The 12,580-nt window shown below is 38.1% G+C and overlaps 1 protein-coding gene across 1 annotated transcript in view; it reads left to right on the top strand.

Annotated features, from left to right (window-relative positions):
• The window catches only part of Alg11 (ALG11 alpha-1,2-mannosyltransferase), a 61,431-nt gene that overhangs the window by 31,819 nt on the left and 17,032 nt on the right, over positions 1–12,580 (top strand). Inside the window, exons 6-8 of the mRNA XM_067134926.2 lie at positions 1,648–1,819; positions 8,465–8,628; positions 9,042–9,240. Coding sequence (XP_066991027.1) covers positions 1,648–1,819; positions 8,465–8,628; positions 9,042–9,240 — 535 coding nt within the window. The remainder of the gene's footprint in view (positions 1–1,647; positions 1,820–8,464; positions 8,629–9,041; positions 9,241–12,580) is intronic.

The raw sequence follows: 12,580 nt of genomic DNA, 5'->3' as shown, positions 1-12,580 counted from the left end.
AACTCGTTCTGTCTTCAAGCAGAGCTGTCGAAATGCGCCGTGTCTCCTTGCAATTGTTGTGGCCACTGTCTGCTTTATGATTTTCCGAGATTCTCTAAACAATACCACCCGAATGCGATGCTAAGATGGTCCCTTATGCAAGTTCACCGCCGACTGCTTTTCCAGTACCGGTACAGTAGGCCCTACTTGCTTTAATTATCGCAGTGATCCATAAATATTCCATAGCTGTCCTTTCGTGAGATACAGTTTATTAAAAAACGATTGATAGAGGATTTAGCATTGATGGGACTGGAATTTCTGGACGGTTGATCCGGGAAATCGTTTCTTCGAGGAACGGATAATGCGGGACTTTTACAACGTGATTTAATTACGATGCTCGCGGGACCGCGTAATTTGAACGCATATTCCGGGAAAACGTATTTTCCGGGAACGGATAATCGAGGTTCCACTGTAACTCCTAGTGTTTACAGCCTTCACATATCCTAAGTACGTACACGTCTGATGACAAGTTCTCTTGACCTCTTCTCCTGTCTTACCATTCTGATATGCATTTGAGGAAGAGAAGGAAGTTTTTGATGTAGAATACATCTGTAGTTTCAAAACCATGCTTAAGCCAATGAGCATTACAAAAACATGAAAGTTTTAAAATCAAAATAATTACTTGAAAACATGTGACGCTAATGTTCAATATCTCATTTTAAGTAAGAAGAACCAGTGTATCTAACAACAAAAGCCTGATGTCAGTATAACACCGTTGAGTGTTTCAATAGTGTTGCCATCTTGAAGTACTAAAATCACCGTGCTGTGAAGCTAACAGTTGGTGCATCTCTGGACTCGGGTGTGGTAGCATATCATGTGAGGTGTCGTTTGATTCAGCATATTTAATATTTTAAATATTATTAACTCTGAATTTCAACTGCAGAATGGATAGTAATTTTATATTAATTATATTTAATAAACTATTTTATTGCTGTGTATTCATTTTATTTTACACACACACATACCAAACCCCATGGCGCAATAGCCCTGAAGGGCCATGGCCTACCAAGCAACCGCTGCTCAGGCTGAAGGCCTGCAGCTTACGAGGTGTCATGTGTGGTCGGTGTGACGGTTTCTGTTGGCCATTATTCTTGGCTTTCTAGACTGTGACCATTATCTCACCGTCACATAGTTCCTCGATTGTAATCATGTGGGCTGAATTTACCTTGAACCAGCCTTCGGAGCCAGGTTAAATTTCCTGACCTGGCGAGGAATCAAACTCGGGGCCTCTGAGTAAGAGGCAGGCATGCTACCCACCACTGTGCCGACTGACACATATATAGCAAAAACAAAATCAAATAGCGAACATTTGAGAAAAATGAGGTATGAAGAAATGGGAATTTTTTTTTACTTTCGTAAAATGTCTTTACATGTTTACAATAAATGGCTTCAGAATTGTGTGGAATTCATGGTCTTGAAGATGTTTAAATTAATTTAGAATTAAGAAATAAGATGTCAACAAATCATTTCAAACACGTACTGTGATACTGTATTCCGACAATATGTGTCATGTGATATGTATAGCATTTTACATTAAACCTTTATGACCCTGACACACTCCTATTCAATTTTTTGCTTACATTACACCCAGCTAATTCTTCTTTATAGATGTATGCACATGTGGGTCGTTGTGCAGATGCCATTATGGTGAACTCAAGTTGGACAGAGGAACATATCAATAGCCTATGGAACTGTCCTTTCAAAACCCATCGCGTCTATCCTCCTTGTGATGTGGAGGATCTGAAGACTTTGGTCCGTCCAGAAGATGAAGAGGATAAAGGTATGGTTAGTGCAACTGTATACCAGTTATTATGTTTCTGAGTGTATTTCCAGAATATTTGATTTCTGTAACCTGAGGTATACATTCTGAACAGCTAAATTGAGGCAGTTTTAAAATATAGAGGGTAGCACAACTCTCCTGTTTGTCAGTAGGTTTATGTTGACAAAGAGAACTACTTGAGAGGAATAAAAATTGAAATGAAAATCTGTTTTGTTCCTTTTTACCCTTGCAACTTTGACTTCAGTCTTGTGTTTGGCGAGGGATCCTCTGTAAAGCAGTCTCTCTTGGAACCAAATATTTTATCAAGTATAAGTGTAACTGTCGATTGTATTGGTGTAAATTACAAGTCAAACTTAAAAGGAATATTAAGGTAATCCAACACCTTAGATACAACTTTGAAAACATTCTCACCCTATTTAAAACATCTAATAAGAATCGTTTCGAGATCCTAAATCTCCTTGATCAGGAACTAGAGGAACTTTGTTGTGAAGTTAAAGACATTGTTAAGGACGAATGTAACAAAAACTTGCTGAGGGCTGAGAAAAAGATATCATTACATTGGATGACAACAGAAACTATAAAAATAGCAAAGAGAAGGAAGGAAGCCAAAATTCTGAAGGACAGGAAACTCATGACTCTGTTAAATAGATTTCTAGAAAAATCTTCACAAAGATAACCAGCAGTACTTACAACGATATCTGTACTGACTTGGAAGGAGAGGGAAACAAAAAAGGCAGCATGAGAAAGGTCTTCCAAAATATATCCACCTTAAGAAAGAAGATTCATTCAAGAATTGGAATGGTCATGGATGCTAATGGAAAAACGCTTAGTGATGGTGAAGGGATCAAACAGAATACAGTAAAACCTCGTTAATTCGAAGTCGTTGGGACTCAAAAATCGGACTTCGAATTACGTGATTTCGAATTAACCGCCAATTCGCAATTCAGAAGTACCAACCCTTGCCGCGTTACAAAATATTCTAAGTCCCGTTACTGCATGCAGTTAACCTTGATTCACAATTTATACCTTTCAAATGCCATGAAAAAAAGAACTATTTCCAAAATGTATCCAAGAAGGTGCATTTACAGTATTCAAATAATGCACTCGGATATTTCACTGGTAAACATAACCTCGCAACGAAAGAAAGAAAAAAATGCACGATTCAAAGACGAGGAGAAATCTATGCTGGCTCCCATGTGCAAGTGCTTTATTAATTGGATTACTATACTGTATGCATTTTAGATGCCTTGTATTTACACAGAAAGTACCCGATGCCCTTAAAATCGAATTTTCCTATGACACTATCCTTGTACGATTTCCCGCCGGCACTTCGCTCGTACTTCAGAAATGTAAGCACTTGCCGCGTCACGAAGTGTTCTAAGACCCATTAATACATGCAGTCACCTCGATTCACAGTTTAAACCTTTCAAATGCCATGGAAAAAAACTATTTCCGAAATGTATCCAACAAGGTGCATTTAGAATGTTCAAATAATGCACTTGGATAAATCACTGACAAACATAACCTCACCCAACGAAAGAAAAAATCGCACAATTCAAAGACGAGGATATATTATGCCGGTTACCCTGTGCAAATGCATTATTTTTTGGATTTATGTACTGTTTGCATTTTTATTATAGATGCTTTGTACTGGCATGGAAAGTGCCTGACGCTCCTAAAACATTGTGGCTTATCGAACTTTCCTATGAAGTCGGGATAAAGTACCTCGCTTCCATGTGCATTGCCACGTACTACTATGACCCCCATCCCTCACACTTGTACGATTTCGCGGCTGGCAATTTCTCCATTAAAACCATACGACCGTTTGGGCTCGCATTAAAATAAAGCAGTGCAGTTTCACCGGCAATGACAATATTGTTCGGTGCCTACGAATTTATTATATGAGCCACGTTTTTTCGTCAACTGTCGGCATCGCCAGTGTTCGCGGATTCTGTTTCCCCGCACACTGCCTGTTGCGTGATATTACGGCGTTCCTTAAAAGGTTGAATACAAAAGAATTCCGATTTCATTCAACTTAGCAATCACGAAGCGCACTGTAGACCCACCGAAGTGAGTGAAAGTGCGGAAAGCTACCCCTCCACGTTCCGGAACGCGCGATCTATTATGACGCGGAGCGGACAAAATTTCGAGTTGGAATTTCTCTGTAACATACTATTGTTTTAAAATGTAAAGGCAGTTTCGAATTAAAAGTCTGAATTTCGGTAATGAGGCCGACATTGTACTTCGAATTATGAATTATCCGCATTTCGAATTAAACAATTGAAATAACATGTAAAACTGTATCTCATGTTTCCGGGAACGAGAGCTTCTTCGAATTAGGCGGGATTTTGAATTAACCGATTTCGAATTATCGAGGTTCTACTGTACAGAGGACTTGTATAATCAAGAGATAAAAACTGACAAGTCATTGAAAGACACTAAATTTTATCTAGAACCTCTTGTGTTAGAAGACTAAGTCAGAATAGCTGTGAAGTCATTAGACCAATGAAAGGCCTCAGGAACAGATGGATTTTTAGCTGAAATATGGCAAGCAACTGAAGAAACATCAGTTAAAGTTTAACTGTAATATGTCAACAGACCTCCCCTGCGATCCATGTTACCTTGCCACAGTGTGGAGGCTTTTGTGTCTCATTGAAGCAGATAGCCGAACCGCAAATGCAACCATATCAGATGGGTATCTGTCGAGAGATCACACTAACGAATGGTTCATCAAAATCGGGGTAGCAGCCTTTCGGAAGTTACAAGGGCAGTAGTCTAGATGATTGACTGATATGGCCTTGTAATAATACTCAACATAGCTTCGCTGTGTTGATACTGCTACACAGCTGAAAGCAGCAGGAAACTACAGCCGTAACTAACTCCTGAGGACATGCAGCTCTGATGGTGGCTTCCTCCTCGGTAAAATATTCCGGAGGTAAAATAGTTCCCATTCTGATTTCCGGGTGGGGACTACACGAAAGCGGCAATCATCAGGAAGATAGACACTGACATTCTGCATGTCAGAACGTGGAATGTTAGAAGTTTTGAATCGTTGTGGCACCATAGGTTAGAAAATCTGAAAAGGGAGATGAATAGGCTAAAGTTAGATGTAATTGGTATAACTGAAGTATGCTGGCAGGAAAAACAGAATTTTTGTTCAGGCGACTACAGAATTATCAACACAAAATCAAACATGGGAAATGCAGGAGTAGGTTTAATAATGAATAAAAACATAGGGCAGCGGGTAAGCTGCTACGACCAGCAAAGTGAAAGAATTTTTCTTATATGTAATAAATATAATTTTTGGTCCGTATTGATGATATTTGATTGGAATAATAACAGTAAGTTAATTATTAAGTAGACCACCTAATCAATACAAAGTCTAGTCTTGGATGATTTACATAGATTTGTTAACTAATAGTGGTACATGTTTCGCCTTGTATGAAGGCATCATCAGCCATTGTCTTAACCTTAGATTGAAAGTAAGCGTCTAATTAACATGTAATAATGAAATGAATTTTTAAAATCTTGAAGAGATTTGAAGTAAAATAACATTAAAAATAACAATGATGGTTTAAGAATATACAATGTAATGAGTTACAATGGTGGAAGTATTAACAAAATTAACATTAGGAGGCTGCTATAATAAGTACAATGGATAAAACAACAGACTGTTATACAACAAGTAGTAAGATTGCTATAAAAATAAAGTTGACTGTCTGGTGGTTACAATTAGCCGATGGCAAAAAAATCGTATATATTCAAAATACGATTTTTCGCCATCGGCTAATTGGTGAAAAATATCTAATTCCCTTCATGGGAATTTAGAATTTTCCATTCAGAATTGCTAGGCGGGCAATAATTCCATTGTGGAGATTTATCTCCCATATGCAGTTATCCGACTGTGCCTCTTATAAGGGCTTCTGATAAGTTCACCTGCGTACACCCCGGCTTCAGTGGGTAGGGTCTGACACATCCCACTCTGATGCGTCTAGTGTCAGACCTAAGACAAAACGCTGGTTAATAGAGCAAACGCCTGAAAAGCCTTACATTGGATATGTTTTTGACATTTTTGACATGCTGTATTGGTGAAAAATATCTAATTCCCTCCATGGGAATTTAGAATTTTCCACTCGCCACAAGGCGAGACGAATTTGTGAGCCATCACATATCCAGGTGGAGATGGACACGCTCAGAGTCACGTTCAAGGGTAATAGTTACAGCGATTTGCAGATTCATATAGCCCTGCATCCCAGAGAAACGACCAAGCATAGCTCACAGAAGGAAGAAGTGAAGGGAACTGCCTACTTGCCTTACATTCACAACACCGCAGATCGAATTGCCAAGGTCCTCCGAAAACACAATATAAAAACCGTGTTTGGCACTGCCACTAAAATTGCTCACAGTCTGATTAAAACCAAGGACAAATTGTCCCCACTTTTACATCCTGGGGTATACGAAATTCCTTGTACTTGCGGTAAGGGATACATCGGACAAACATGCCGGTCCATTGGTACCCGTATCAAAGAACATGAACGTAATATTCGTCTCAACCAACCAGACAAATCGGCAATAGTTGAATACGCTCTATTGTCGGGTCATGATGTCATGTTCCAAGATGCTCGAGCTCTTACCCACACTAGACACTTCAGGTCCAGGATTATACAGGAAACTGTGGAAATACGTAGAAATCCTAACAATTTCAACAGGGACACTGGCTATTAATTAAGTAATACCTGGTTGCCAGCCATTAAGAATTTACGTAGGTAGTTCCCTTCCCTGTCCCTTCACTATTGTTATTTCGTCTCTGTGTTTTCCAAATTCGTACGTTCCTTGTCGCCAGATGTTTCATTCCAGGCTTGTGTCTATGCCATACACCCGTCAATGTCATATGTTACGTACACATGTTATGTGAACCGCTTAGACTGGTTCTAATGGTTCGGTCAGCTTCCGCTTCAAACGCTAGTGTTGTGCCACATCCTGGGAGCCATCTGGTGGTGAATGAACGTACCATTTCCACTTCTATTATAACGTCTAAATTCAAAGAATCATTGTTTAAGAAGCCTTTCTCGTGGTCAGTCGAGACTTCTTTTGAGGACGCAGATCAGAGTTCTCTGTGAAAAGTAAAGAATTTCACCTTATTTTCTTGACACGGCATAAGCCCAAAACCCAATACAGTGTCATGTCTATAAGTATGGGCCGTGAAAGCATCAATGGCTAATCAAGTTATTGTCTCAGTCGGTAGTTTAAAACTTATTTTCATGGAAACCAGTAACACTACCATTCAAATCATAGTTTACAAATGTCGGGTCTGTCTTGAGGTCAGTAATAACACAGTACCATTCCTTATAATAACTACATAAGAAGTCTCATTGAAAGATGATTTAATATCCAGTATCTTATTGTTCACATCAACTACGGTAGTTCACCATTATAACAATCTAGAATTCATAAGCCATTCTGATCCTAGTCCAAAGACAGGAGCAATTTGAAGTTCACAGTCTTGTAATTAGAGAACATTTTAAAGTCTGAATAACTGATCATCAAACGAATATTAAGCAAATTACTACTGATTTGCCCCACACTTCACTCCAACACACACACGCACACACACACACACACACTCTCTCTCTCTCTCTCTCTCATAAAGAACAATAGCCCACTGTCATGTCCTCAGTCGTTGAGTGTATCACACTTCACAATAGCCAGCAATAATACAACATGAACATCTTGTCAGTTAGACTCCACATTTGACCAGTGAAGAACAACAGCCCATCACCACGTCCCTAGTCCTCAAGTACAGTATATCACACCTCTAACCTCTTTATCCTTTTTATCCTATATTTTGTTGTGTCCTCATTCCCAAACCTATATACTTTCTCCCCTCTTCCCTTGTATTATTTATGTGGTCTTTTTCTCCCCAGTTTTCCTATACTTTTCCTGATTTTATCATCTAACCTCATTTTCACAAATAATTAGAATAATAATGCAGGTTCACGGCATAGGGCATCATGTACAAATTATTGAAATATTGACTCTTCCATGTGAATACAGTATATGCTTTCACTCATGAATTTTTATATTAATAATGAACACATTTTTGCCAGAAATGTATATGTTCACAATATCAATGCAGGGCAGAAATGGTTCTACATAAATCAAATATGACTTTGATATGTTACCAAAAAGGGATTCATAATTAAGGTATAAATATATTTAATGCTTTACCCATTAAAATCAAAATTTTAAAAATAATTTCAAGGTGCTATTAATTATTTTTTTCAAAACTTCAGGAATATCTGCATGATGATTTAAAAAAAAAATCAAATCATTTATGACAAATAAATACTGTATGTTGCAGCACTGTAAAATATTGACAATTTCTATATCCAGTGATCCACTGTGACTGAAAAGGCTTATTTAATCGGTTGTGTGCCTTTGCTCTACTCCATTTCCCTAATGACCCACAATTTTTAGATTTGTCTGTCCTACAGAACTGTAATTCTTAATATTAGAAATTTGTTGCTGATCTTTGTCTTTGAGACACCTTTTAATTAACAAAGCTAATAAAAATGATTCGGAGTCATTTTGTGGCCATTTGTTTGTGTTTACTGTGTAATTTTTAATTGATTACTCTGTAATTAGATGCTTTGGCTCTGGTAACAAGAGATGGAATTAAGGATGTTCAGAAACAGAAGCTCTTCAAGATCATATCAGTTGCTCAGTATAGACCTGAGAAAGACCATCCTCTCCAGCTTCGAGCAATGTATCAGCTTCGTCAGATAATTCCAGAGGAGCTTTGGGATCGAGTAAGTATATATATTTATGCTAAACATGCTTCTCCACAAAATATTATGTCAGTCTTGCATTTTAATTTGATTATCACCTTCACTATCAAGCCAGGTCATTCTGAAGTCTCTAGACATGTCACAGGAATATGAATTATCTCTAGTAGGGATTTGTATCTGGTTTCTCAGTTCCTCGAAGTTGAGTGATTCATGGATTGTGTTTGAACAGTACAATATCTTAGAACCAAACTATGTAAACATGTTTCTATGCAACTATTTTCTTTCTGCACTTAAGATACCTATTTGTTTTATTTCTGTAGTAATAAGTTCTAAATATAGGATTCTTGCAATGCCATAATTGTGTAATAACTGTTGTTATATGTCCCTCAACTTCATGAAAGATAAGAGTACACAAAATCATATTCCTCTTTTAGGTAAGGCTGATATTTGTTGGATCGTGCCGCAACGCTGATGATGAGAAACGAGTTCAGGATATGCAAGACCTCTGTAAACATCTCTCATTGGAGGAGAATGTGGTGTTCAAAGTGAATGTGCCTTATGCTGAACTTCGACAAGACCTTCAAGAGGGTGTTATTGGTTTACACGCCATGTGGAATGAACACTTTGGCATTGGTATGTAATGAATATCTCAATAGTACTGTACTGTTCACATTATTACTGATCTTAGCGGTATAGTCCATCAGTTACGTCCTTCTGTTTCTATCATTGTGGATTCAATCCTAGGTGAGGTCAGTCAGTGTCATTGGCTTCCAGAACATTAAAGAACTCCTGCAAGCCAAAATTCCAATACATAGGCATATCTGTTAAGGCCATTAGCAGTGAGAATTGTTGTTAAACAATTATTATTATTCTTGATTCAGAAAACATACGATTACACAATTTCAACAAGCTTAACATTATACTGTTTTGGACCAAAACTTGACCACATCCAGTGCATTCTTGCTGGCTTAAAGCAGGCCATCTTCTGTGCAAGTTAATGTGATTGATAGACTGGTCTTCTATGCATTCACACTTTGTTGGTCTTGTATAGCTCCCACTAGCTAAATTATCCTTGGTCCTTTCCACTCTGGACTTCCACCTTTTCAGAGAGGTGGTAATGTTTTGATTCCTATCTTCCATTCAGAGGAGTGTGAGAACTTTGTCCTCTACAGCTGTAACCTAACCCTTTCAGCTGGAACTTTTAGTTCTGTAGTCCGTAATGAGGAAATCCACAAGCAGGCAAAAGACTCGAGTTGTAACGGCGCAGCAACTGAGATGGTATGGACGTATGCGACGCATGAGAGATAACAGATTACCAAAACAAATGTATGATCTAAAACTTGAAGACAAAAGACCAAGAGGGCAACCAAGACTCAGGTACAAGGACATGGTCAAGATTGACATTGAACAGCGAGGATATACTTTGGAAAGCATCGAAGAAGGAGAGAAGTTCAGAGACCGGAACTGGTGGAGAAGCCTCGTTTGCCAACCCATCGATTAAGATGGAACGACGTGGGATATGTGTGTATGTATGTATGTATTGAACCCTTTTTCTTCATATTTAGGGATACGTACCTTTCTTACCTATCAGCAAAGTTCATGAGATCTGTCTCTTGGGTTGTATCGGGTTCTTCGTCACTTGCTGAGGTAAAGGTAGGGTTCAGTAATTCTAATCTATCTACTTTGAATGAAAGGTATGTTTAAAAGATTCCATTTTATTCAGGAAATTCTGAATGTCAATGGTATTACTGAAATTTCACGTGTCCACTGGACACCACAATCATTTTATTACATATAAGGTTAGAACACTGGTGAGCCTTTGGCGTGTCTGCTTGATGGGCATTCTTACTAGAAACCATTGTCTCATTTTTTTATTAAAGAAAGGAAAGTCTGGAAATCCTTAAACTCGGCTTCCATGTGAGACCACATGTCCCATCATAGTGATTCGTTATGGTCCAGCCCTCGTAACATGAACTCTGGACTCTGGGTATAATTAAGGCCGTCCAATCGGTGTGTGCCACACAGTGGTCATACGACATGGACCCTTAATTGAATCGATGTGACCTGCGTCTATGTCATGGACCGACATCTAAACTTCTAAGTTACTTTAAAGTCATTGTGGATGATGACCGCAAGGAAAATGATGCTACAGTGGCATATGGCCCTAATCTAAGTCACTCCCCCTGACCATCCAAGTTTCTAGGCTGAAGGCTAAACACAATTAAATTACATCGGTTGATGACCAAAGTTTCCACTTTACTATCCCCAGCACATTCACTGCTCAATCAATCAAAGTTAAATAATTACAACAAAAGCAATGCTCACAAACTTTGTGGCAGTAAAATCCATTTCCTTCGGATATGTCCCCTTAATCGTTACTTTACCATTTAAATATTCCCCAGAAAACAAACTAAGATTTCCAGAATGCATCTCCAAGTTATTCGCTTGATTAAAGTTATTTCAAAATGCTGTTTCACTGAATTTAATAATTAAATAAATTTAAATGATTTAGTGAAATCTTAAAGAACAACAATTTCTATCTCCATGGACACTGGTTTCTTCACAGATTCCTATGCAGCTGTGATGTAAATTCAATCCTGTGATGTTTATCTGGCTGGGAAAGAATTGTTACATAATTCATGTCCAGCAATATATCTTGTCTCATGATCTCACACTTTAAATCTAATCTAATCCTAGCCATTATTAACACTTGGATATCCTAATAATCTACGTACAAACCAAAAGCAACTCACCATATAATTACGATGTCATATCTCGTCATAACATTTATAAAGTTTGCGCACCCCTCACAGACAAACCATCATCACTACCACCGCTCTATATTTTGGACAACCCTGAATTTGGTTACTCTTGTTCATTATACTCTAAGTTCGTGGTTTCAAATGTTCATTACGTCCCCAATTACACAAATTTACAGTATTCCACAACACTCAGGTTATTACCGGATGAAAATTTCAACTAAATCCCACATTAATGTTCTCCCAGGCCGAGAAATACAATCTCAATTCCACGCGTGTCCCGTTATCTTACGGTGAAACCCTCTCAGCTGAGGCCTCTCGTCCCCAAGTTCACTTGGCAGTAACATGAAACACCTAGTCTGTTCTACTTGACTGGCTTCTCAAAATGCTCCCTTTTAAACTCCGCCGACATAATTAAACAAATATGATATTCTAACCAACAAAATGCACAGATTATGCTTCAAGATGCCCACAATAATTATACGCATCGCAAATTAATACCGCTATGGATTTCTATATATTGCTTTCCATTCCCAACATTATAAAATATTCCTCGGGCTTCCATGTTCCGGCTTCAGTGACAGGACTCTAACCTGATTCACAAATCTCATTTCGACTCACACGACCACTAACCTCCGTTTCCCTACTCACAAACTATCATCGACAAAGAACTGGAATAAAATCCTTACTAGAATTCATGACGTCTAATACGCAAATGCATTAATAATGAACAACTTCACATAACATGATATCGTATTTTTAATAACTTGATTTTTACGAAAAATGACTGAAAATTTCTACTAGATCATTTTTTTTTTTTGTCATTCAGACACAGTTTAAAACGGCCCTAGAAAACGTTTCTCTCCATGACCAAATTCATCACACTAGATTCTCACCCGACAGCGCGCTTCCATTCGATTGAAAATGAGTAACCATGGATTTCTATATTATTTACGTCAAAATTACAGACAGAAAAATTTTACGTCGAATGAACATCTTAATTTAACATCACAAAATATAGGCAGGAAACACACGGAAATGGCGATCTACATTGGACTTGATATCACTTCGAAACCCTATTCAGTAACTTTATACAACATTATACGGCACTTGCAAGACTTCAAAAATTTATCCAAGTGGAAAATAAAACAAATGACTCTTTTAGTCGTATTCTAACATTTACAAAAACTTAATAGGGGTAACCACTGCGTCGT

Source organism: Anabrus simplex, chromosome 1, assembly GCF_040414725.1.
Source record: "Anabrus simplex isolate iqAnaSimp1 chromosome 1, ASM4041472v1, whole genome shotgun sequence".
NCBI lineage: Eukaryota > Metazoa > Arthropoda > Insecta > Orthoptera > Tettigoniidae > Anabrus > Anabrus simplex.
The sequence above is the reverse complement of the archived record's forward strand: the minus strand, read 5'-3'. Positions and strand labels throughout refer to the sequence as shown.